This window comes from Chelonoidis abingdonii, chromosome 1 (genome assembly GCF_003597395.2).
Source record: "Chelonoidis abingdonii isolate Lonesome George chromosome 1, CheloAbing_2.0, whole genome shotgun sequence".
Lineage (NCBI taxonomy): Eukaryota > Metazoa > Chordata > Testudines > Testudinidae > Chelonoidis > Chelonoidis abingdonii.
In genome coordinates this window covers 134,283,780-134,308,084 of record NC_133769.1, presented here as the reverse complement: position 1 = coordinate 134,308,084, position 24,305 = coordinate 134,283,780, and the positions used below count along the sequence as shown (strand labels likewise).

Below are 24,305 nucleotides of genomic sequence, written 5' to 3'. Positions count from 1 at the left end.
CAGGAAGTTTTCAAACTTTATTGGAAATGGTGTTAACAATGGAGGAAAAGGACCCAACAGACTATTTTATTGCGTGTCAATATGTACTTAGGTAGCTCCCAATCCATGATGCAACATAACTGTCTATCTTTGTTATACAAATATAGCACTTTATTGTTTAAATTGTGGATATGTGGATGTTCAGTAATCTAAGTCACAAATATCCCTGTTGATGGAAAAAGTACCTTTCACAGTCAGGAAAAAATAATGGCAGTTCTAGCTGTGAATCCAAACTTAAGGTCCTAACTTTAGTTAGGTGGCCAGTATTAAGCCTAAGTTACGTTCTTCTCTCCAGAAAGATTACTTATTGGTATATACTTCATTAAATGATAACTCTACTCTTACGTGTATTCCTTGTTCTTTGTGTGGCAATTTTAATAAAAAGATTTAATAATATCAAATATTATGCTGCTTGAAATAGAAAAGTGGAATAAATGGACCTAATTATCAGGCAGTATTGTTTATAAATTGTATTTACAGTTCTTCCTTTGAGAATGGACAATTCTTCCTGCTGATGCAAAGATAGTGCATGGTGCCACTGGGTAGCTAATATAAGGAGTTTACTTACTCCCCAGATGACTTCCATAAGAGAATGGAATTACTCATTAATGTGTCAGTATGCATTTAGAAAGGATTTAATTAATTTGAGAACTGTATTGATAACGTGCCAGGAGCCCAAGCACTATATTTACCTGAAGATGCATCCGACGAAGTGAGTATTTACCCACGAAAGCTCATGCTCCAAAACTTCTGTTAGTCTATAAGGTGCCACAGGACACTGTGTTGCTTCTACATTCCTTATGTACTTCACAACAATGCTAAGTGTCATTGGACCTGATTCAGCAAGGTACTTAAGCATATGCCTAATATAAGCAAGTATGTAATCCCATTGATTTTGATAGGACTACTCAAACATTTAAAGTTAGGTACATTCTTAAGTTCCTTGCTGAACTAGGGTCTTAGTTAGGGCCTGATTTTCAGAAATGCCAAGCGGCTACAGCTCTAATTTAAACCAGTGGGAGCTTTGACTGCTCAGCATTTCTTAATGTTTCTAAAGTATATGGAGACTCACTGGATAAAAGGTACTATAGGTATACCAGGTACAACTAACTACTACTACTATTTTCAGGTTAGTTTTCAGATGAGACTCTCTCTCTCCCCCTCATATTTTTGTTTCAAACTCTCTCTCTCATGCCCGTCACCCCAATCGGGGTATGGGCCGCCAACCACAGATCCCCAGAGTCCTCTATCCTGGGCCATTCGCTCTAGCTGGTTCCAGGTATAGCCCATCTTTTTTGCTATCAGTCTGAAGGTCGTGTCACCAGGTATTTCTTGGATGGCTTCTTTTCCGCTTGCCTTGGGGGTTCCACCGCAGTGCCTGTCTGGTGATGTTAGTTGGCTGCTTGCGTAGTGTATGTCCTATCCAACCCCACCTTCTCCTTCTGATTTCTCTCTCTGCTGGGAGTTGATGGGTCCTCTCCAAGAGGTGGATGTTACTGATGGTGTCTGGTCATCGGATCTGGAGAATCCTTCTGAGGCAGCTGTTAATGAAGGTCTGGATCTTTCTGGTGGTTGTTTTGGTTGTCCTCCAGGTTTCAGCTCCATACAGTAGGACTGATTTCACATTGGAGTTGAACAGTCGAATTTTTATTGCCAAAGACAGCTCTCTGGAGCTCCAGATGTTCTTGAGCTGTAAGAAGGCTGCTCTTGCCTTACCATTCCTTACTTTGATGTCTGTTTCTGTGCCACCTTGCTGTTCTATGATGCTATTTAGGTAGGTGAAGGACTGCACTTCTTCCAGGGGGCTTCCATTCAGTGTGACTGGGTCGTTGCTGATGGAGTTAATCCTAAGGATCTTGGTCTTGTCCTTGTGAATGTTGAGGCCAACCTGTGATGACGTGGCTGCCATTACATTGGTCTTCTCTACGGCCAACCCTCCTCCTTTATCCTGACTTGGGACAGGCAGATGACCCCAAAGGACCTCTCTGGTGGAGTTTTTTGTTTCAAAACAAGGTTTTAAAAAATGGTTACTAGCCTTTCATAACTACTGTTCTTCAAGATCTGTTGCTCATGTCCATTCCATACTAGGTGTGTGAGCACTGTTGCCAGAGATTTTTCTCTTAGTAGTGTCCCTAGGGCCAACTCTAGTGCCCTCTGTAGTCATGTGCATATGTGCTGGCATAAGGGGTACTGTTGGCCCCACACCCTGTCAGTTCTTTCTTGGCGGTAACTCTGGCAGAAGAGTAGGAGGGAGGGTAATGGAATGGACATGAGCAACACATCTCAAAGAACAACAGTTACGAAAGGTTAGTAGCCATTTTTTTCTGCTTTGGAGTGCTTACTCGTGTCCATTCCATGCTAGGTGACTCACAAACAGTATCCCCGGAGATGGGCTCTGAGTTCACGGATGTTCTGACTGTAACACTGCTCTCCCAAAACTGGCATCGTCTTGGGTGATGGCGTAGTGGGATGTGAAAGGTATGAACTGATGACCAAGTTGCAGCTCTGCAGAAGTCCTGGATTGGTACCTGTGTGAGGAACACTGCTGACAAAGCCTGTGCTCGTGAGAAATGAGTGGTCAGCCCTCTCATCCTTTTTGCTATTGCTACAAAGAGTTGTGTGAATTTGTGGAAGGGCTTAGTCCTCTCAATATAAAAGGTGAGGGCCTACCTAACCTCCTATGTATGAAGCCTTTATTCCTCAGAGCTTTTGTGAGGTTTTGCAAAGAAGATAGGAAGAAAAATGACCTAGTTGTTGTGGAATTGCAACATCACCTTCGATAGAAAGGCCGGATGGGGGCACAGTTGGACCTTGTCCTTGAAGAACACCATATAAGGCTTTCATCTCAGAGACCTTTCTGACCAAGGTGATTGCCACCAGGAAGGTGACCTTTCAAGAGAGAAGCAGTATGGAGCACGACGCTAATGGCTCAAGGGGGGGCCCCATAAGCCTTGACAGGACAAGGTTTAAGTCCCATGGGGCTGGGGAGTCGGTTCATGAACCTGACTCTTTCCAGCCCCTTGAGAAACCAGACTCATCTCCTGGGAGAACACTGACCTGCCATTCACTGGAGGGTGGAAGGCTGAGATGGCTACCAAATGAACCTTGCTACTTTAGGTGGAGTAGACAGTCCAAGATAGACTGCAGAGAAGACAGAGATGGAGAGAGATTCTGTTCGGAGGCCCAGGTGAAATGTTTCCACTTGAATAAGTAGATTGCACTGGTGGAAGGCTTTCTACCAGTATATTGTACTGATGCTGTGCTGTACCTGAGCCAATCTTTTGATCAATCATTCGTTAAGGTATGGGTATACTTGCAGACCTCTGCACCTGAGGAAGGCTGCTACTGCCATACACTCTGTGAAGACCTGTGTGGCTGCTGATAGACTGAAGGGGAGAGCGGTCAATTGGTAGTGGTATTCACTCACTACAAACTGTGACATTTTCTGTGGCCATGGAAGACAGAGATGTGAAAATAAGTGTCCTTTAGGTTGCCGGCAGCATACCAGTCTCTTGCATCTAGGGAAGGAATTATGGAGGCCAGGGAGACCTGAGGAATCTCAGTTTCTTTAGATATCTGTTGAGGTGATGTTTGTCCAAGATGGGCTGTAGGCCCCTTTCGGCATTAGGAAATACCAGGAGTAAAATCCTTTCCCTCTCAAATCTCAGGGAACTTCCTCTTTGGCCCACACACACAGGACGGATTTCACCTCCTGGGTGAGGAGTTGCTCGTGAGAAGTGTCCCTGAAAAGGGATGGAGATGGGAGGGTAGGGTGGATAAAAAATGGAGGGTGTAACTGACTGTTACTGTACTCATCTGATATTATACATGACTACGCTGGACTGAAAAGAGGTAGACAGTCTGAAAATAAAAGGAGGGAATGGGTCTGGAGTGGAGACTGGTATAATGCCCTCGGACACACAGGAGTATCTGTAACAGCCTGACTGGGAGGCTGAGGTGGAAGGAAGAGGTTGGTGTCATTTGTAACCCTTCCCCTTTCTTTTGTAGGGCTCCTGCCTGGGAGGCGCTGTGAACCAGGAAGGCTGCTGGGCCTAAAGTGCTTCCTGGAAGCTGGTGGTATATAAAGGCCTAAGGAATGAAGGGTGGCTCTTGAGTCCTTGAAGCTGTGAAGTTTTGAGTCAGTCTGCTCTGAAAATATGGAGAAGCCTTCAAAGGAGAGGTCTCAGACTATTGAACTTTGTGAGGGAGGCCAGTGTACTGGAGCCACGAACAACATACCATGGTGATTGCAGATAGTCCTGGCTGCTGAATCAGTCGCATCCAGAGGTCCTGGCCACACTCTTGCCCTCCTCCAGGATGGCCACAAACTCCTGCCTCGACTCCTGTGGAAAGGAGTCTTTAAATATGGACAATGAGTCCCATACATTAAAATCGTACCTCTCCAATAAAGGCTGCTGGTTGGAGATATTTATCTGGAGGCTACCTGTCGAATAAACCTTTCATCCAAAAAGGCCTAGTCTCTTAGCATCTTCATACTTGAGGTGGTGGCCGGGGGGAAGGTAGTGCTCAACTGCCTCTACCTGCCCTGCTCATTTGCTGCCAATACTACTAGGGACCCTGGAGGGAGAGGGGATGGGAATAAAGGTATTTGAACCCAACTTGCCAGTACATAGTATTTCTTCTCTGCCCTCTTTGAGGTGTGGAGGGTGCAGAGAAGGAGGAGTCTGCCACAGCCTTTTGATGGATCCCATCACCGCTTCGTTGATGGGCCAGGCCACTCTGGAGGAAGCAGTTGCAGCCAGGATATTGATCAGGTTGTGTCCTGACTCCTTAAGCTCCTCAACCTCCAGACCCAGGCTTATGGTAATTCTTTTCAGGAGGTCCTGGGGGCCCTGAAATCATCCTAAGGGAGCAGGTTACTTGGTCCTGCAATCACATCATCTGGGTATGAGGAGGTGACTTGCACCAGAGTGGGGCTTCCTCCTTTTTCTCTGCTTCCACCACATCCATTGAGTCCATCTCCTGGATGTCGGCACTGAGGTTGGTATCGGAGTTAGTTTCTGGTGCTGAACGGGAAGGGCCAGTAGCCTGCTCTTTCTGAACCTACCATGCAGGAGTGGTGGGAAGGAGGGACCCATGCCAGGGGAAAACCCCAGGGATTCCAGTACGGCCACGGCATTGGCCAGTGGCCCTGGCCAGGTGCTGGCAGGGGGGCTGGTACAAAGTCTGGTAGAGCAAAGACTGCGTACTTGTACTCCGAAGAGGATTCTTCCCTTGGAGACCATAGCGGAGCAGTACTTGCTTCTGCTTCTAGGTGGTGCTGGGGATCTGAGGACTGGTAGCAGGTCAGTGACTACTATGTCATGATCATGGAGGGTTTGTCCTGAGATGGAGCCGAGGTGGTCAGAGCTGGGAAGAAGCTCAACACTCCTTGCTCTCTCCTGTCCCTTGTTGCCTTGACTGATAGAGGTCCTTGTGGAGTCAATCAGATTGGGAGAGACAGCAGGTCCTGTGGTACTTGGAAAGTCTCCCAGCTTCAGAGAACCATCCGATGCCTGGCACTACGGCTGCTTCTGAGAGACAGTGGGTCCCGAAGCACACTCAGTGCTCTAGTTGGAGATGGTGGTGCCATCTATGCCTCGAGGAAGGATGAGTGGCCCAATTGGGTCTCATTGTATTGGTCACTCCCCGCTTGTCCCTCTTTTGCACTGAAGAGCACTCTCTCGGTGCGCTGCTTCTTATGCTTCTTCCTTGACATCAGAGATGGAAAGCACGGTGCCAGGGAGCGCTCTGCATGGATACTGAAGTGCTTGGTGTTGATCTGGAGCAGCATGGCTCTAGACTGGTCTGGGGGAAGTCTCCATGAGAATGGCCTTAGCCAAATGTCCCTGTCCTTCCAAGTGCGAGGTCTAAAGTCCCTGCAGATCTGATGCTTATCTTTAATGTGAGTTTTCCCCAGACACTTTAGACAGCTAGAGTGCGAGTCACTCACTGGTATCATCAAGAAGTACAAGGGTTGAAGGTTTGAAGCCCAGGGACTGGGGCATGCCCAGCCCCTGAGATGAAAAGTTTCTCAGTGACAGGACAACTATTTGCACAGCTATGTACACTACCTCTAACTATATACACTAACTACACAAAATGCGAACAGAGAAGAGTCCAAACCAATGGGAAAGAAGCCTTGCCACAGCAAGAAGGATCGTTCCAGCAACCATCATGGGCAGTAAGAAGGAACCGAGAGGGCGCAGGGCTGGTGACACCTCTTGTACTGGCACATATGTACGTGACTTCAGAGGGCTCTAGAGCCAGCTGTACTGATACCAGTAAGGGAACAGTGCTCACAAACCTAACATGGAATGGACATGAGCAAGCATTCGCAGAAGAATCTGCAATGGCAGGTGGGTGAGTGGCTCTCCGAACACTATGTTGGTTATTAGGCAGTTATTTGTGGTTGACTTTTTTGATTGCCTGCAGAAATTTCAACGGTAGTGTAAACAGACAGATGTGGGTCCTTTTCTGTTGTGTAGATCATAAAGAAAAAAAGTCTATAGACATGAAACTAGTGCCAATATTTCAAGCACAGAACTTTAAAGTGCTCTGAACTTATTGTCGGGTATTGACATTTAATTGCCAGATGTAACTTCTCAGTTAACGGTTGATAACAACACATCACACAAAGCTTCTTAAGATATTTGAAGGTTCGTCCAAAAGAGGGTTCAAACATTTGGTAGAGCATCTAGCAATTCACCCCTTCTCTCACCGTTGAGAGGAAAAGCTCTTTAGAAATTAACCATCCTTACACTGCATACCTACTGCTACCTTCATTTCCTAAGCATCTCATTTAGATTGTTCTTAGCATACCTGCTCTGATAAGATTATTACTAAGGGTCCTTCCTGAAGCTCTTGACTGGTAAATCGTCTATTGGAAGTTTCCACTGAAAATTTTATCCGATTAAGGAAAGGGCTGCATGGTTGCAGATATAAGGAAAGATCCTCAGTTAGTATAAATCAGTAGCTCCATTGATTTCAGTAAACTATGCCAACTTACACCAGCTAAGAAACTGGCTCTAAATTTTCTACCTCCAGTAGTTTTGTATCGTATATTATCCTAAAGACGAGAGATGCAGAATAAAGTTTCTGAAAATGAACTATGTAAATAAAGCAAGGATAAAATCATAACATTCACTTGATGATTTTACATATTAAATCTTTACTGTGCTGGAATTGCCAACTCAAACACTTGTATTTTTCACTATTTATTTTTCCAGAGGGATTGGTATACATTTATGACATTTTATTCCAATAAATGGCAAGTTACAGAGGAGGTTTGATTCATGGTTTGACAAAAATTATTTTAAGTGGAAGGAAAGAAGGATATTGGTTTCTGTTTATCATTGCACGTCATTCTGTGGTTACAATACGCGGTTACAATACTAAGTTCAGAATCCATATTTGATAATACTTTAAACAGGGATAAGGAAAAATGGTGGGGACTGGGATTTGCTTGAAGACCTCCTGCTCCTTCCGTCCTTAACAACTTTAGCACTAAAATCAGCCTTGCTAGTTCCTTCCATTTCAAATTTTCTCCCTTTGCGATAGAGAAATGTACTGAAATGGTGGCTCATGACTACATTCAATCAAATTATCATTATCTACAAACCTTAACCTTCACCAAGCTACCTCTACAGTGAATGGTTATTTGTGGATACCCTTCTGGGTGGGTCTCTTTTATAGTCTGGCTCCTCAGTGACATTCCTAAGTGTCACCCCTTGGCTCTGTAAATTTAGAAGTAGCTCTTTACAGACAGCCACGATGAGCTAGGCAGAGAGTTGCTCCTCCTGCCCGTGTTATACTGTACCACAGTGAAACTGTTCCCTTGATGTACCTAATTCAAGATCAGCAGCGTCTCTGTTACTCTGCTGACACAACCACGTCAAAACAACCTAGATTTAATTCTGTATCTCCAGTTTGTCAAAAATAATTACCTCTACTGGTGTGGTTTTCCAGGCTGCCCTGGCTATCTGGCAATGCAGGGTTCCACAAGCCCTCCACTTTCAGCTTGGTGTCTTGGAAAGGAGCATTCTGGGCCATGCTCAAATCACCCACAAAAGGCAGGAAAGATAGAAGGTTATCACCTGTATCCTTGCCTCACTGCTTATTTGCATTGGTCCTGCTTTCTGTCTGAGAGCACTGGCTTCCTGCCTATGGCATTCTCCCACCTTCTTCCTACCGTTTACATTGCCCTCTGATCTAAGCAACCTTAGAACATTCTCTGTGAGCTCATCCTCCCTAGGGACTGATGAAAAGACAGGGAAAAACCAGTGACTGTGAGGCATTGAAAAGAGACCAAGTGTGAGGAGGCACTAAGAAGTGTAAGTATCCTAGGGATTGGCTTAGTTTCAGCCAGGGGGCTATATTTAGATTAGATTAGATAAAATAGGTATTTGAGATACTCACCCCCAGCATCATCAACCCCAAGCATTAAAATATCATGAGATATGATCCCTGTCCTGAAAATCTTATAATCTAACCCCCCCAATCCTGCAATCTGAACCCCCGTTACCATGTGAAGTCCCATTGATTCTACAAGACCATGGCTTCAGTCATGTGCTTCCTGGCCACACTTTTCAGAGTGTGCACTGAGTTTGCCCTTTAGTTTACTTCTAAATCTCCTTCTTTCCTCCAGACTCCTCTCCTTGTCCAAGTCCTTGGAGAGCTCTACATCTTAATACATTCCCTTTCAGTCATCTCCCAATGTCCTTCTCCCTCACATCCTCATTAATCTCCTCTAGTATTTCCTGCCTGTCCCCAAAGCCACACATTATCCCCATGCCGTCCCCACAGAATCACCCTTCTCCTTTCCCCTTACATCCTTTCTCTTTGACCCATTCCCCCTCCCCCCCAAAGATCTACCTTTACTTCTTGCCCCTCGCCCCAGAGCCTCATTTCCCCTATCCCAAATGTCCTCCCATCGCCTCTTCCTAGGTTCTGTTGTCCCTCATCCATAAAGTGTTGTCCTGAAGTGTTCCCAGTGAAGGCTCTTTCTTCTTTTTCTTCTCAAATTGTGACCACTACTCACTATAATCCATCCTCCTCTCCAGTTCTCCTACTTTTCCCCCCGGGAACACCCAGCCACCACTTTTTGTTCTGATGCTATTACAACTCTCGAGCTTTCAGTTTGCCTCAACGTGAATGACTGAGCCTGAATACTCCTGTAACTACATAATCAAGCCACTAACTGCCTTACATGTGTGCCACCCCCACATCTGTGTGCCCACATAACGAGACTACATCAATATCTTAAAAGGCAACTGTCAAATTATAAATCATACACTTTAAAGATATTTCTTTATCCTGCTACCAATACCCAAGATCAGGAGTGGCCAAACTTACTGGCTATCTGAGCCACATATGACAATCTTCAGAAGTTCAAGAGCTGGGACATGCTTGTTGGGGCTTCAACCCTGCGGGAGGCACCTGATGGGACTTAGGGCTTCAGTCCCGCTCCTGCTGAAGCCCTGAGCCCCAGCAGATGATCCATGTGGGGCTGGAGGCCTGAGACCCCCTTCCCTACCTGGCATAAGCCCCTACCCCATCACCCCACTGCAGGACAGAGGTCTTGAGCTCACCCTCCCCAGTCTAGTAGATGAAGAATGGGGGAAATGGGGGAGCTCCGTGAGTGCACTTCAACAGTAAAAGAGCCGCATGTGGTTTCTGAGCCACAGTTTGGAAGTGTCAAAAATCCACTTTACTTTTCCCTCTTTATGACATTTGTCACAGTTCAGGGTAACTACATCTGTACTTCCCCTCTGTGGTTCAGCCAGGGCACCCACTCTAGGTTCCCAGCTGTCACCTCTCTTGAGTCTCCCCGTCCTGACCAGCATTCTTCCAGGCTGAACAGCCCTGCCTGCACTGTAAGGAAGGAAGTCATACTGCCTAAACAGGCCTGATTTTCTTTTCTCCTCAGAGGCTACAGACAGCATAGTTATCCATGGTTTTAAGTTACCACACAGTTCTTTCTAAGTAAGCACATGTATTCGTAACATAAAAGAGTGAAAGAGAAAACATATTAAAACAATAAAATAACCTACAAGCATGCTAATAAACTTATCAGAGATCACTCCCCCTCCCCAACCTACACAATGGCCCTGGCTGATGACAGTCTTTCCAGCCCTTCTCTAAGGATTGCCTCCACCTCCCTTGGACAGAAGGTCCTGTCTGCAGGATCAGGATGAAGGTCCTGAGTCCACTTAAACTCAGGCTGTTTATCCAAAAGTCCTGTCTTGGTCTGTTGGCCTCTGGAGAATCTAGTATGACTAGTATATGAGAACCATCTCTGGCACTAGTATATGGTACCTCTCTGAAGATGTTATAAACTGAATTTGCCTAATCCAGTGGTTCTCAAACTGGGGGCTGTGGTCCCTCAGGGGGCTGTGAGGTTATTACATGGGGGTCACAAGCTGTCAGCCTCCACCCACAAAGCCCGCTTCGCCTCTAGCATTTATAATAGCGCTCAATATAAAAAAGTGTCTTTTAATTTATAAGGGGGGGGTGCACTCAGAGGCTTGCTGTGTGAAAGGAGTCACCAATACAAAGGTCTGAGAACCACTGGTATTTCTCTCAAGCTAGCCAATGAAAATTAGATAAGTCACCTTTGTTTATAGTTAGTTTCACTTTTCATATTTGAGCCTCAAAGGCCTGTTCTACACTGCGACTTTAGGTTGAATTTAGCAGCGTTACATCGATTTAAGCCTGGACCCATCCACACGATGAAGCCCTTTTTTTCAACTTAAAGGGCTCTTTAAATCTATTTCTTTACTCCACCTCTGACGAGGGGATTAGCACTGAAATTGGCCTTGCAGGGTTGAATTTGGGATAGTGTGGATGCAATTCAATGGTATTGGCCTCTGGGAGCTACCCCAGAGTGCTCTATTGTGACCGCTCTGGATAGCGCTCTCAACTCAGATGCACTGGCCAGAGACAGGAAAAGGCGTGCAAACTTCTGAATTTCATTTCCTGTTTGGCCAGCATGTTTGCAGAGCTCATCAGCATGATGTGCACATTGCCAGGGCACATTGCCCAACCCGTACTTTGTGAGAAGTCTATGACTATGTCCCTCTTGTCACCACGCTGCCATGGCCGCCTTGCCTGGTTTTGCACAAAACAATTGCCGGCTGTTGCTCTGACGGAGGGAGAGGTAACTGACGACATGGCTTAGAGGGAATTAAAATCAACAAAAAGGGTGGCTTTGCATCAGGGAGAAACACAAACAACTGTCACAAAGAATGGCCCCCTCAAGGATTGAACTTAAAACCCTGGGTTTAGCAGGCCGTTGATTTCACAAAACAAATTGGGTCAATTTCTTGTTTTGATTCATCTATCTTTTGGCAGCAAACAGTGCAGTACGACTGCAAGCCATCATCTTCTGGGTGCTCAGCAGAAGATGGGAATGACCTGGCTGAGTCACTCCCATGTCTGCCCAGGTGCCCCGACTGATCTCACCAAGGTCGGCTAAAAGAGCACCCAGGAATATGACTACAATAGCTACCGATCATAATGCGCCATTTGCTGCCAAAAGGTAATGAGCTGCTGCTGTGTAGCAGTGCAGTCCCATGTCTGCACCCAGGAGACGTACCGTGACAGTGAACTGAGTGGGTTCCACGCTTGCCATGGTATGGCGTCTGCTCAGGTAACCCAGGAAAAAAGGTATGAAATGACTGTCTGCCGTTGCTTTCACAGAGGGAGGGAGGGAGCAGGGGCCTGACAACAAGTACCCAGAACCACTCGTGACGCTGTTTTTGCCCCATCAGGCATTGAGCTCTCAACCCAGAATCCCAATGGGCAGCGGAGACTGCGGGAACTGTGGGATAGCTACTCACAGCTACCCACAGTGCAACGCTCTGGAAGTCAACACTAGCCTCGGTACTGTGGATGCAGTTCGCTGACTTAATGCACTTAGAGCATTTTGTGTGGGAACACACACAATTGACTGTATAAAAATGATTTCTAAAAAAATGACTTCTATAAATTTGACCTAATTTCGTAGTGTAGACATACCCAAATATTCCAGGGATATGGGTGTTTCTTTAAAAAAAGCTGTTTTCATTGAAACTTAAAAAATTCAGAGACTTTTGGGCTTAGTTTGGTAAAAGCGACTTTTACACAAAAAAATCTAAATTTGGGCTAGATTGGTGTCGACATTGTTCCTTTAAGCAGGATTTTTTTTTCAACTATGCATGGGCAGTCCCATATTCCAAGGAAATTTTTTTTCAAATGTAGCAAATCATGTTCATTACAGCCTACTTACCTACAAAGGCCCTGATCCTGCAACTGGATTGTTGCTGACAGACTTTTCCACCTGGGTGCAGAGGCCCATTAATATCTGTAGGACTCTTTCTGGGCCTACAGATGCAGCTATGTACTGATCTGGATGTAATTTTGAAGTTCAGCCATGTTTTAGTTATAGTGATTCCTGCAAGGTTATTTAATACAAGGTAAAAACAAGAAAATTTTTTTTTTGTTTCAAACATTCACACCTCTAAAATAGTCACGTGTATTTGAAGTTCCACAAAAAAGGATTAATCTTCCAGCAGAGACCAAACATGGAAAGTGTCAACCCAGAAAGTTGTTTGTGTAAAAACAGCAGGCTAGAATAGATATTGTTTTGCAGCAACCTTAACTACAAATGGGGCAGCTAGTAAATTAATAATAATAATAAAAAAAATCTCTTCTAAATATATTTAGTATTGGTGTAAAGATAACTGGGATTGGTAGGCACTAATGAAAGTCCCACTCCCTCCCGTGAGGTAAGGGCCACAGAACACAGAGAAGAACAGATTACAGGGAAGAAAGAAGGACAAACAGGAATGGGTGCCAGACTGACAATGAGGAAGAATTTTTTTTTTTAAACCCACAAAACATGTACAACCCAGACAGGGTCAAACACAAGTTTCTGCTGCAATACCTTGGTAGTGGTATGCCTCAACTCCATTTTGGAGAGACCACCTCTAGAGCAAGAAGATAGTTCAGTGGCCAGTTCAATTCTTAGCCTCACCACCAATACTGCCAACAAGGCTGCTAATTATTACTAACTGTGATGGTGGTTTCTGTGATGTGGACAGCCGTTCGCTCAGAGCTGGACTGAGACCACCAAGTCACTTCAGATAGGCCACTAAACAGCCATCTGAGGGTAACCACTAGGTCGCTAGCAACTTGGGTTAGATTGAAACCAGTGACTTGGAGGTGAAAAGGCTCCATATCCAATTATCAGTCCCCTGAGTCATCCAGTCCACCCTCTACAGTTATATAAAATGCTGTGGTAAGCAACATCTAAAAAGTTTTCCAGACATTACATGTGTTCAAAATGCTAAAAATACAAATATTGGAGGGCGGGATAAAAATCAGATCACCCAAAAGTAAATTTCCCCTCCCTCCCTTTTTTCTGTTAAAAAAAAAAACAACCCACAAACTGGACTCAATCTCCACTGACAGTAAATTTTTCCCAGTAAAACAAGATAAAGCTTGATTTGCATATAAAAAGCCCCTTTTTGCAGTCTTAATTTATTTCTTAGATACAACTCTAGGCTACTAATAAGAGAGAGAGAGGATTTTTAAGAATAAGCATGCTTTAATAAATGAACATCTCTCTTTAGTGCACTGAAGGGGATGAAAACAAACAAATAATCCTCCCAGAGGCAAATTAAGCAAAGCTCCAAACTGCAAGCTACAACTCCCAAGCAGTCCACCCAGAGCTTCTCAAACATTACAGATTTGCTATAAGAGGTGTCACTGCCCTTTGCCAACTGGAAGAATAGTATTTTCAATACAACACTAAAGCTCCAACAGTCTATTTTTGTCACCTATCCTGGGATCTGACAACTCTCAACAGGGGCGCAGCTAAACAAGCCTCAAGTTTTTAAACAAACTAGAGTTTAATTGAGAAGCACCTGCAGAGAGAAAGACAGTCTGTTGGCATTAATAAAAAAAGAAAATTTATCACAGTGAATCATAAAGGCAGGAGAGGAGGAGGAGAAAGGCTCTAAACATACGTCATACCTGCAGCACAGTGCTACTTCTTTCATAAAATTCCCTTGAAGAAATGTGTAGGATTTGACTGCACCCCATGAAGAATGTTTTTCCCAACAAGCTTTTCCCAGGGTGTTGAAAAGCTATCATTCATAAAAAATTATTGAGGGGGAAGGAGGCAGCAAAGGGGAGTTCAGAAGGCCACAGACTCCAATGGAAGCCACAGAATAAGGCCCTCTGTAAAGCACGCACCTGTTTAACAGCCACCACAATAGCTTAACTAGAAAGCTTAAAGCTCCAAACGGGGGGTGGGAAATAAAGAACGAAAGAAAATATAATGAAAGCCTGTTCTGATATCAAAATACATGTGTTAACCCCTGGAGTTCTCTATTACACTGAATGACTTCACACTGGCATACTGGCAATGCAGAATATACAGACTGAGGGAAAACGTATTCTCTCTTTACTTACACACATTCTGTTCATATTAAATAGTTGACTAGGCCATGGCTTTCGAATGTGTTTTGGGAAGATTTTTTTTTTAAAGTAGAATTTTAAAATACGTGCAGATAAAATGAATCACGTCGATTAAAGCTGTGCCTATGGCCCAATGGAGATGGAGTCCTTATTGCACTAGGCACTACATAAACAGAACAGCTGAACCTCCCTGCCTCAAAAAGCGTACAGTCCAAACAGATAAGACAGACACAGAGTAGGGGTAACAGCTATAACATATAGACTCCCTTGTAATGTTTTGGCAACATGTAATATCTGCTTGCTTGTGCAACTATAGCTTGTAGAGTAGGCAGCAGCACTACACCTAAGGAAGTAGTATCAGTCAGAGAAAGACACTCAGGCAGAACAGACTTTTCTGGCAATATAGTCAGTGTCTAGAAAGAACTGCACCACAGCTGGCAATAAGCATCTTTCCAAAATATATCTCCTTCACAGTTTCATATGAACAATGTATGACACTATCTGGTGACTCCTAATGTTACATACACACAGTCTGCCATTCTTAAATGGTAAAAATTAAACGGTTAAATATGCTGGCCTAGCTGCCAGGCTTTGAGTAGCTTCTGAAATGATATTTCTCACAGAGGTTAGTGAAATCAGAAAGTTATTACTAGGAGGAGGTGGGGCTTTCCCACACTGTTATTCGTCATTTAAGGCAGAGCCCACAAAATGCCCAGTATGTTCCAATAGAGCTAGCTAGGAAATGCTTTTTGTTCCAGTGAAAAATTTGATGAAAATAGAAAAAAAAAATGTTTCAGTTGAGATGTTTCTTCAAAAGTTCTCTGTGTTTGTTGAGGCGGGGAAGAACGACCCTAAAAATAAAAATACCTTAAAGTTGAAAAATGCTGGGGATGGGGTGGGGAGGGAAAGGAAGTGGGTTAATGAAAACATGAAAACATTATTTGAAAACGTACATTTCCTGCAGAAATTTCCACTCTAACGCTTTTTCATTAAAAAAAGGCATTTCAAATGAAAAACTTTGACAAAGAAGGGGCAGCTTCTTCTCTACTGAACTTACACATTTAAGGACAGACACAGAGGTGGAGGTCAGAGGAAGAGGAGCAGCAATACTCAATTTATATACCAAACAACTTGATTCACTGTAAGCCGCATGTTAGACTTGGATCTATAAGAGGAATGGGCCTTGCAGATGAGCTCGGGATAATTGCACCATGAAAGCCTCGTGGAAGAAGCCATCTTGATGATTATATGAGAATTTGACAAATGGGTAGGCAAGGCTGGAAATGTAGGCAGAGTACGGAAGTGGATGGGAGGGGGGACAATGTGGGGAATGGCCCCAGCTTCTTTACCCCTGTATTTTTGACCTTCTCTTCTCCATTCCTCAGTGCTCTCACTTGGGCACATATGGTACTATGGGTCCACTGATGAACTCACTTGAAGTCAGCCAACATCTCTCTCTACTTTTCCAACAGAAGTGAGAGTGATATATGGTATGCAAAGGGAGTGTGATCCAGAAAGGGGTGAAATAAGATAGAGGACATTGCCCACTCCACAAATGCTAGGAAAAACTCATTTTTTCCCTTTCTTTAGAGAGAGAAAATGTTAAATAAACAAAACTTCCTAAACCACCCCTCTCCCCCAAGGACGTTTTCCTTACGCTTTCTCTCCCCCGCCATTCTGTAGTTTTTCTTTTATAGCTGCATGCATCTTTTATGCATTCTCTCTCCCATTATCTAAATGTTTTTGTTCAGACTATTCAAACTGTTTAAATCTGTTTTACCCCCATTCCTGATTCAACTTGTCTTGTTATTTACTTTCAACAGCAAAATGTTACATTACATTTAACTTTTCATTCATAGATGTTGCAACAAAGCACTTCAAGGACATAAGAATAGCCATACTGGGTCAGACCAATATCTATCTAGCCCAATATCCTGGCTTCCAAGAGTGGCCAATGCCAGGTGCTTCAGAGGGAATGAACAGAGCAGGCAACATCAAGTGAGTCATCCCATCATCTGCTCCCAGCTTCTGGCTAGGGACACTGAACGCACGGGGTTGCATCTCTGACCATCTTGTCTAATAGCCACTGTGGGACCTGTCCTCCATGAATTTACCTAGTTCTTTTTTGAACCCTGTTATAGTTTTGGTCTTCACAACATCCTCTGGCAAAGAGTTGCACAGGTTGACTCTGCATTGTGTGAAGAAGTACTTTCTTTTGTTTGTTTTAAACCTACTGCCTATTAATTTAATTGGATTATCTCTGGTTCTTGTGATATGTGAAGGAGTAAACAACACTTCCTTAACCTTATTCACTTTCTCCGCACCAGTCATGATTTTATAAACCACTATCATATCCTCCCTCAGTAATCTCTTTTCCAAGCTGAACAGTCCCAGTCTTTTTAATCTTTCCTCATATATAAATTGTTCCATCCCCTTAATAACTTTTGTTGCCCTTCTCTGTACCTTTTCCAATTCTAATATATCTTTTTTCAAATGGGGAGACTGAAACTACATACACTATTCAAAGTGTGGGTGTATCATAGATTCATGTAGCAGGATCATGGTATTTTCTATCTTATTATCTATACCTTTCCTAATGGCTCCTAACATTCTGTTAGCTTTTTTGACTGCCACTGCACATTCAACAGATGTTTCCAGAGAACTACCCACAATGACTCCAAGATCACTTTCTTGAGTGGCAACAACTAATTTAGACCCCATCATTTTGTATGTCTAGTTGGGATTATGTTTTCCAATGTGCACTACTTCGCATTTATCAACATTTTATCTGCCATTTTGTTGCCCAGTCACCCAGTTTTGTGAGATCCCTTTGTAATTCTTCACAGTCGGCTTTGAACTTAACTATATTAAGTAGTTTTGTATCATCTGCAAACTTCATCAGTTCACTGTTCACCCTTTTTTCCAAATCATTTATGAATATGTTGGACAGCACTGGTCCCAATACAAATCCCTGGGGGACACCACTGTTTACCCCTCTCCATTCTGAAAACTGACCATTTATTCCTAACTTTTGTTTTCTGCCTTTTAACTAGGTACTGACCCATGAGAGGACCTTCCCTCATGACTGCTTACTTTCACAGCTTTTGGTGAGGGACCTTGTCAAAGGCTTTCTGAAAGTCCAAGTATGCTATATCCACTAGATCATCCTTATTCACATATCTGTTGACCCCCTCAAAGCATTCTAATAAATTGGTGAGGCATGATTTCCCTTTAAAAGAGCCATGTAAATTCTTTCCCAACACATCATGTTCATGTTTGTGTGAAATAATTCTGTACTTTACTATAGTTTCAACCAATTGCCTGGTACTGAAGTTAAGTTTACCGGCTTGTAATAGCCAGGATTGCTTCTAGAGCCTTTTTAAAAGATCACATTAGTTAGCCTCCAGTCATCTGGTAGAGAAGTTGATTTAAATTATTTATATACCACAGTTAATAGTTCTGCAATTTCATACTTGAATCTCTTCTGCACTTTTAGATGAATACTGTCTGGTCCTAGTGACCCAGTACTGTTTAATTTATCAGTTTGTTCCAAAACCTCCTCCACTGACACTTCAATCTGGGACAGTTCCCATTTGTCAACTAAAAAGAATGCCTCAGGTGCGGGAATCTCCCTCACATTCTCTGCAGTGAACACCAATGCAAATAATTCATTTAGCCTCTCTGCAATGGCCTTGTCTTCTTTGAGTGCTCCTTTAGCACTTTGATCATCTGGGGCCTCATTGATTGTTTGGCAGGCTTCTGGCTTCTGTTGTACCTTAAAATGTTTTTTGCTGTTAGTTTTTGAGTCTTTGGCTAGTGGCTCTTCAAATTCTTTTTTGGCCTGCCTAAATATAGTTTTACACTTGACTCAAAGCTTACACTGCTTTCTATTTTCCTCAGTAGAATCTGACTTGCAATTTTAATGGCCTCTAACCATTTCTTTTACTTTGTTGTTTAGCAATGGTGGCACTTTTTTGATTCTTTTACTAAGTTTTTTGATCTGGTGTATACAGGAGGAGCTTTCACCCCTATTTAACAGATAGGGAAACTGAGGTACAGAGAGAAGAAATGACTTTCCCAGGGTCACACGGCAATTCAGTGGCACAGCCGGAAACAGACCCTATGTTTTCTGACTCTGGGTTCAGTGCCCTAAGCCACTGGTTCATGATGATGTGTTTTGGTCCAACCCACCACCTGATTCACTACATACATCAAAGAACTGAAAACAGCAATGCAATGCACTGACTTAGCTCTGATCTGACAATACTATAATGATATATATCATGAAAGAGCTGTAGCCATTCCATAGATAATGTTGAAAACTGATTTTCCTCATCCCATCTATTACACTTACTTGGCACCACCCCAAAGAGAACATTGGTTCCTAATTAAATAAGCAAAAGTTTATGGAAAGGCCATAACAAATTCCTGGAGGCAGGACCGTGTAGTCCTTATAGTTCAGTAAGTAAAGCAACGATCATGTAAGTGCTTCAGTCATAATGTAATTCTTGTATAAAAGAAGCTTTCTCTGTCTGTTCTCCAATTTCTATGTAAATCAGCTGTACCTCCCATTCTGTCAGAGGTAAAGGACACAAACTACAATGTACGCTGTGATGCTTGGTGTTAAACTGATTTCATGTAAAATCTGATTAACAATTATACAATAAATATCAAAGCATACATAGAAATGACTATTAAAACTGTTAATCAAATAGAATAAAAAATCCCATGTAGTATATTTTAAGTAAGTTATTTTCAGCTCTCAAATGTCAATTTTTTTTATTGGCAGGGTTTAAAGAAAAAAAGGAATTACTGTAATATGCTTATGACGCCAAATAATTAGCAGATTTACTTGGAAATTCCCTGTACTCAAAAGAGTAAGGGCTGTAAACAGGGGAGGACAAACTACATTATTTATACATCAAAATCTTTTTAATTTTCTGTAGTAAAAGTAAATATCAAGATATCTTTATGTGTTATATTGATGTATCATTAACAGGATATTTCTGCTAAAATTATCAGCTAATTAGCAATACCGATATATAGTTTGCCATCTTTAGGTTTCATAGTTGACCCCACCATTGAGGATGAAGCAATTCATATTATGCCGAGCTATTGTTTCAGGCTCTCGGCACAAACAAAGACAGCACTTGATTATGCACCATACTCTCAAGGTTTTCTTCACAATGATGAGGGCAAGAAATAATTAAAATAAATCTTAGCCTTTGCAGTATCCGTTTAATGATACATTCAGTGAAAACAATATTAACTGGAAATAGTAGTCAGTAAATATTGTGGCAGAATTGTTTCTAATAGCTAATAAATCAAAAGCAACACATTAAGGCCTTGATCCTGCACAGGGGTCTGAAGGAAGCCCTCTGATCTTCAGTGAGGCTCAGCCTGGATACAGGAGTCAGCTTGCATGGTTTTAAATGCAGGCTCCGGGCCTATGACTTAGATTTTGCTATCGCCCTAATGTCAATTTTCAAACATTAGAAGTCAAGAATTTATTTGCTAGTGAGAATCAAGAAAAAAAAAAGTGTGTGATTGGTTCTTTAAAAAATTCTTGTTCAATTTCACAGCAACTGTAACTTCACATTTACTTGTAAATTCTCAGAAAATTCATTCCCTGCTTAAAGATTAAGTGCAGTAAATTTTAGAAGGATACCATATCTTCATACCAACAGAGAGGTTTAATTCCTTATTTAAGTACATAGCATAGCTTTAACTATAGAGCTGCCACGCTGCATCTATAACATATATATATATATATATATATATATATATATATATATATATATATATATATATATATATATATATATATGTGTGTGTGTGTATCAGTAAAGCTTTTAGAGTGCTTCAGGATTTATTTGGATGAAAGACATTATATAAATGTGAAGTAATTTTAACTGTCTCTTGACTCCAACTGTCACGAAAACATAAGTTTGGTCATCAAATATGAAATTACATAACTCTATAATTGACCTAAAGAAAATAAGTATCTTTTCCAAGTTATATATGCCTTTTAAACTAGGCAACTAGATTACAGACTATTGAAAAAAAACTATAGTACCAGATGGGGAAGTGTTAACGGCCATATCAAAATCAAGGAAAGAGAATTACAAAAAGTCAATTATGTTCAAAATAATGTTTTAGAAGAAACCTGCTCTGTGACAATGCAATTGTCTTAGTCTATGTAGTAGACATCATTCAGACAGGAAGCCTTTGGACAGTAGTTTCTCCAGGTGCCTGTAAAGAGAAATATGAAAGGAAAAATTAAAAATCACTTAACACAGTTCCATTTACAAAGAGGCTAAGAAACGTTCCCTGCCCTAATGAGTTCACAACTTAAGATACACAAGACACTACACAATAATTCGGGAAGGGACAGCGAAGAAAGGATCAGAAGAAATACTGATAGAATCTTGCAACAAATTGGGTTTAAGGAGGAATACAAAAGAAGGGCAGGTGCTTTGACAAACTGGTTCCCAGTCTGAGTCTCCCAGCCCAGCCTCCTCCCAGGTTCCTCGTCCGAATCTTCTTCCTTTGCTGCCTCCCCACCCCAAAGTCCAGTTTCATCCTCTCTGCATGAGAGTCAAATGACTGTCTCCACACTACAGCAATACCAGCAGAGGGAGCACTGAAAACACAGGATGGACAGCCGCCCTGCTGTTAGTTCCCGTGGCCCGGGTCCTAGCATCCTGCAGAGGCCAGTATAGCAGTAATTGGAGCAAGTGTCCTGCTCAGCCCCTGCAGCCCTGGGTGGGAGCACATCCAATGTAGATGGACTCTTTAGAAAATTTAGCTGCTGAACTCTAACCAGTATGTGTGAACTGAGATTTTCCAAAGGGTTAAATAACTCGGCCTTTCAAAACGAACAAACAAACCACACACAAAAAACCAACCAACCAAACAAAAAAAAACACTGCGTGAATATTTTTAGCATGGGCAAAATGTCTTCCCTAATTGTTCTTGGAAATGGCTGACCCATTTTAGAACACACAACAACAACAAAATCAGCATGAGGCAGACACCTGGCATGGAAAATTTTAGCCTGAATGGTTAAAGTTTTGGCAAAGTTATAAACAATAGTAAACAGGCTCTGATAATGGGAAGTGTCAGGTAACCTTAGAAATAGACATCCCTATCAGATCCTGCTATAATGACTCTCTTGTAATTAAGTATAGGGGAGCTGGTCACAATGGCCTACAGATCTTATTTGATTAACTAAGAATGATTCTACTTTTGTGTTTGCATTAAAATATACTATTAGTATTTGTATTCTTACTGAACTGTAATCATGTTATACTGTGAAACAACTGCTGAGGAATACTGGGAAAGCCCCAATAAAAAAATGAATTCGCTATATTTTAAGTCTTATAAAGAATTACAAATTTCTTATTCTTAAAAGCAGCGGACATTATCAGAACCTTGGACAGCAGTGTGGGCACTCTGCAAATTAGGGTTTTTGCCAGAGGGTATGGCTACACTGGCACTTTACAGCGCTGCAACTTTCGCGTTCAAGGGTGTGAAAAAACACCCCCCTGAGCGCTGCAAGATGCAGCGCTGTAAAGCCTCAGTGTAATCAGCGCTGCACGCTACACCCGTAGAGGATGTGGTTTACATGCAGCACTCCGAGAGCTCTCTCCCAGCGCTGGCGCTCCGACCACACTCACACTTCAAAGCACTGCCGCGGCAGCGCTCTGAAATTTCAAGTGTAGCCATACCCTCAGATAGCATGGACACTTGTACCCATGAGATAATCTCAGAGTTCAAGATTTTGCATCTCTCAAATGTACAACAGTTATTTTAATAACTGGAGCTTTCTAATACAAACATGAGGTGTACTCTATAATGAATAATTACTGAAACTTTTTTTCAAAGTCATTTCTATATTCAGAATGCCATTTACAATTAAAAACAGGGAAAATATACTTTTTGGTCCTTCTCTGCAGCCTTATATGATGACAGGTTTAATATTTATTCATGTATTTTGAGATGTCAAACTACGACACAATATATTGAAAGAGGATATCAAACTACGTCACCATAGAACAAAACCATACAGAAGAGGGACTTCAAGTGTTTAAAACAGTTTTTGTCAAAATTGAACCTAAATTCAGTTTTAATTGCTTTATTAGATCAGTGAGATTGATTTGTTTGGAAGGTCAAAAATATATCAAGAAAGAAAATGACAAACGATTGAATAAATGTTGTGGCCATTATATTAAATGTCTGAATTTTTTTTTTTAATACTCATGATGTACATATTATATAGAACACATCAACTCAACATTATTAGATGATCCAGGATACAATCAAGAAATAAATTGGGAAACATTCAAATCTACTTCTCTCAATTTGCAAAACCCCGTTAAAATCCATCCACTCATTATGAAAATCCCACTTTACTTTTAATAAATAGACAAAACAACTGATCACCTCTGTTTGAAAGTTCTTGAAAGCAATAAGATGGTCACAAAACTTGATTTGACTGCTTTGCCTCTCTACAAACTCAATAAGGCTTGCTTTTTTTTAATAACTGTTTCGTGTGCTGTATTAATCCTCTAGCATATAAAACAAATCTCTTGGAGGCTGGAACTCCATTGGAGGAGGACAAGGAAGCTGTTGTGTTCTGAGAATTAATCCATCCAGGGAAATCAAAAGCCAGCCACTCACAATACAGTAATCAGCATGTTTTATACTATGAAAGCCTTACATTTCCCATTTAGAAAACACAACTATTACTCCATTATGTAATACCACAAAAAACCCTTTTATTTATTTGTGTTTGTTATTATTTGCCTTATACTTATGGGTTTGTGTATATTCCATTGGTGGGCATACAACCATTGAGTTAAGAAAAGTGTCTATTCCAAACTGGTTAAAAGGAAAAGGGAACTCCCACTGCTTATTCCACAACCAAAGATTTATCTGGATTTGCTTCGTGGACAAGATTTTAACTCTTTATAACCCAGAATAGAAAGAAATCCTTTGCATTTTTGTTTGCAAAAAGAGCTCATTTTCTGTCAGGGATGCATTTTTGTTCATCTTACATTTTCATCACTGCATTATATTATCTAATGTAAATTCTGTAAATGTGTTTCTAAAATAAATCTGGTAATCTTCTGAGATTTTAGAATGATAAGTTTAAACATTTCCATTTTATTTTTTAAGTGCTAGTGCCTTTAACAAATCCTTCATTAAAGTTTTTAAGATAAAAAACTAAAGATTAAATCCATTTACTTTTACAGAAAAACACTACATTTATTACATTTATTTTGAGAAGAACCTAAAAATTCCAAGTTTTTTCTTTAACTGCATGATGGAACTGAGTTGCCACACTTCAGTGCTATGATGATAACTATAGCTGATCTTAAATAACGACTTAACTACTAGCTAAGCTGTAGCCTAAACATGACATGTAAATTTTATGGGAGTTATTAAGGAACTGGAAACTGACAGTAGACGCCACAAAGAACACAAAAAGTATTCCCTGTGCCATTTAACTAGAGGTGGTACTGAATCCTATATCCTATGTAGCTTTTACAAACTGGAATGCAACAGATAAAACAATTCAAAAAAATTCTTCCAGTGTGCTGTCAGGCACTTTTCTGCTACATTATTTAAAAATCCCAAATAAGGTATTTATTATTTTGTTGTTTTTCTTTAGGCAACACATTTGGCCTTTTGAAATCAAAGAGAACCTTTTCTCTCTTTGATGTTTATATTAGAAAGCAGAAGTGATAGTCCTACCTTTGTGCATGTGATTATCTTTGTGTTTTTCAACATTTGACTAC

General features: G+C 41.7%; 1 protein-coding gene across 2 annotated transcripts in view; it reads right to left on the bottom strand.

The window, feature by feature from the left end:
- Positions 1 to 20,190: 20,190 nt before the first annotated feature.
- ATXN10 (ataxin 10) overlaps positions 20,191 to 24,305 on the bottom strand; it is a 167,799-nt gene continuing 163,684 nt past the window's right edge. For both annotated transcript variants that reach the window (XM_075070470.1, XM_075070472.1), the window contains one exon: positions 20,191 to 20,754. Coding sequence is in view for 1 of the 2 variants with exons in the window: in XM_075070472.1 (XP_074926573.1) it covers positions 20,716 to 20,754 (39 nt within the window). In the remaining variant the exon portion in view is untranslated. The remainder of the gene's footprint in view (positions 20,755 to 24,305) is intronic.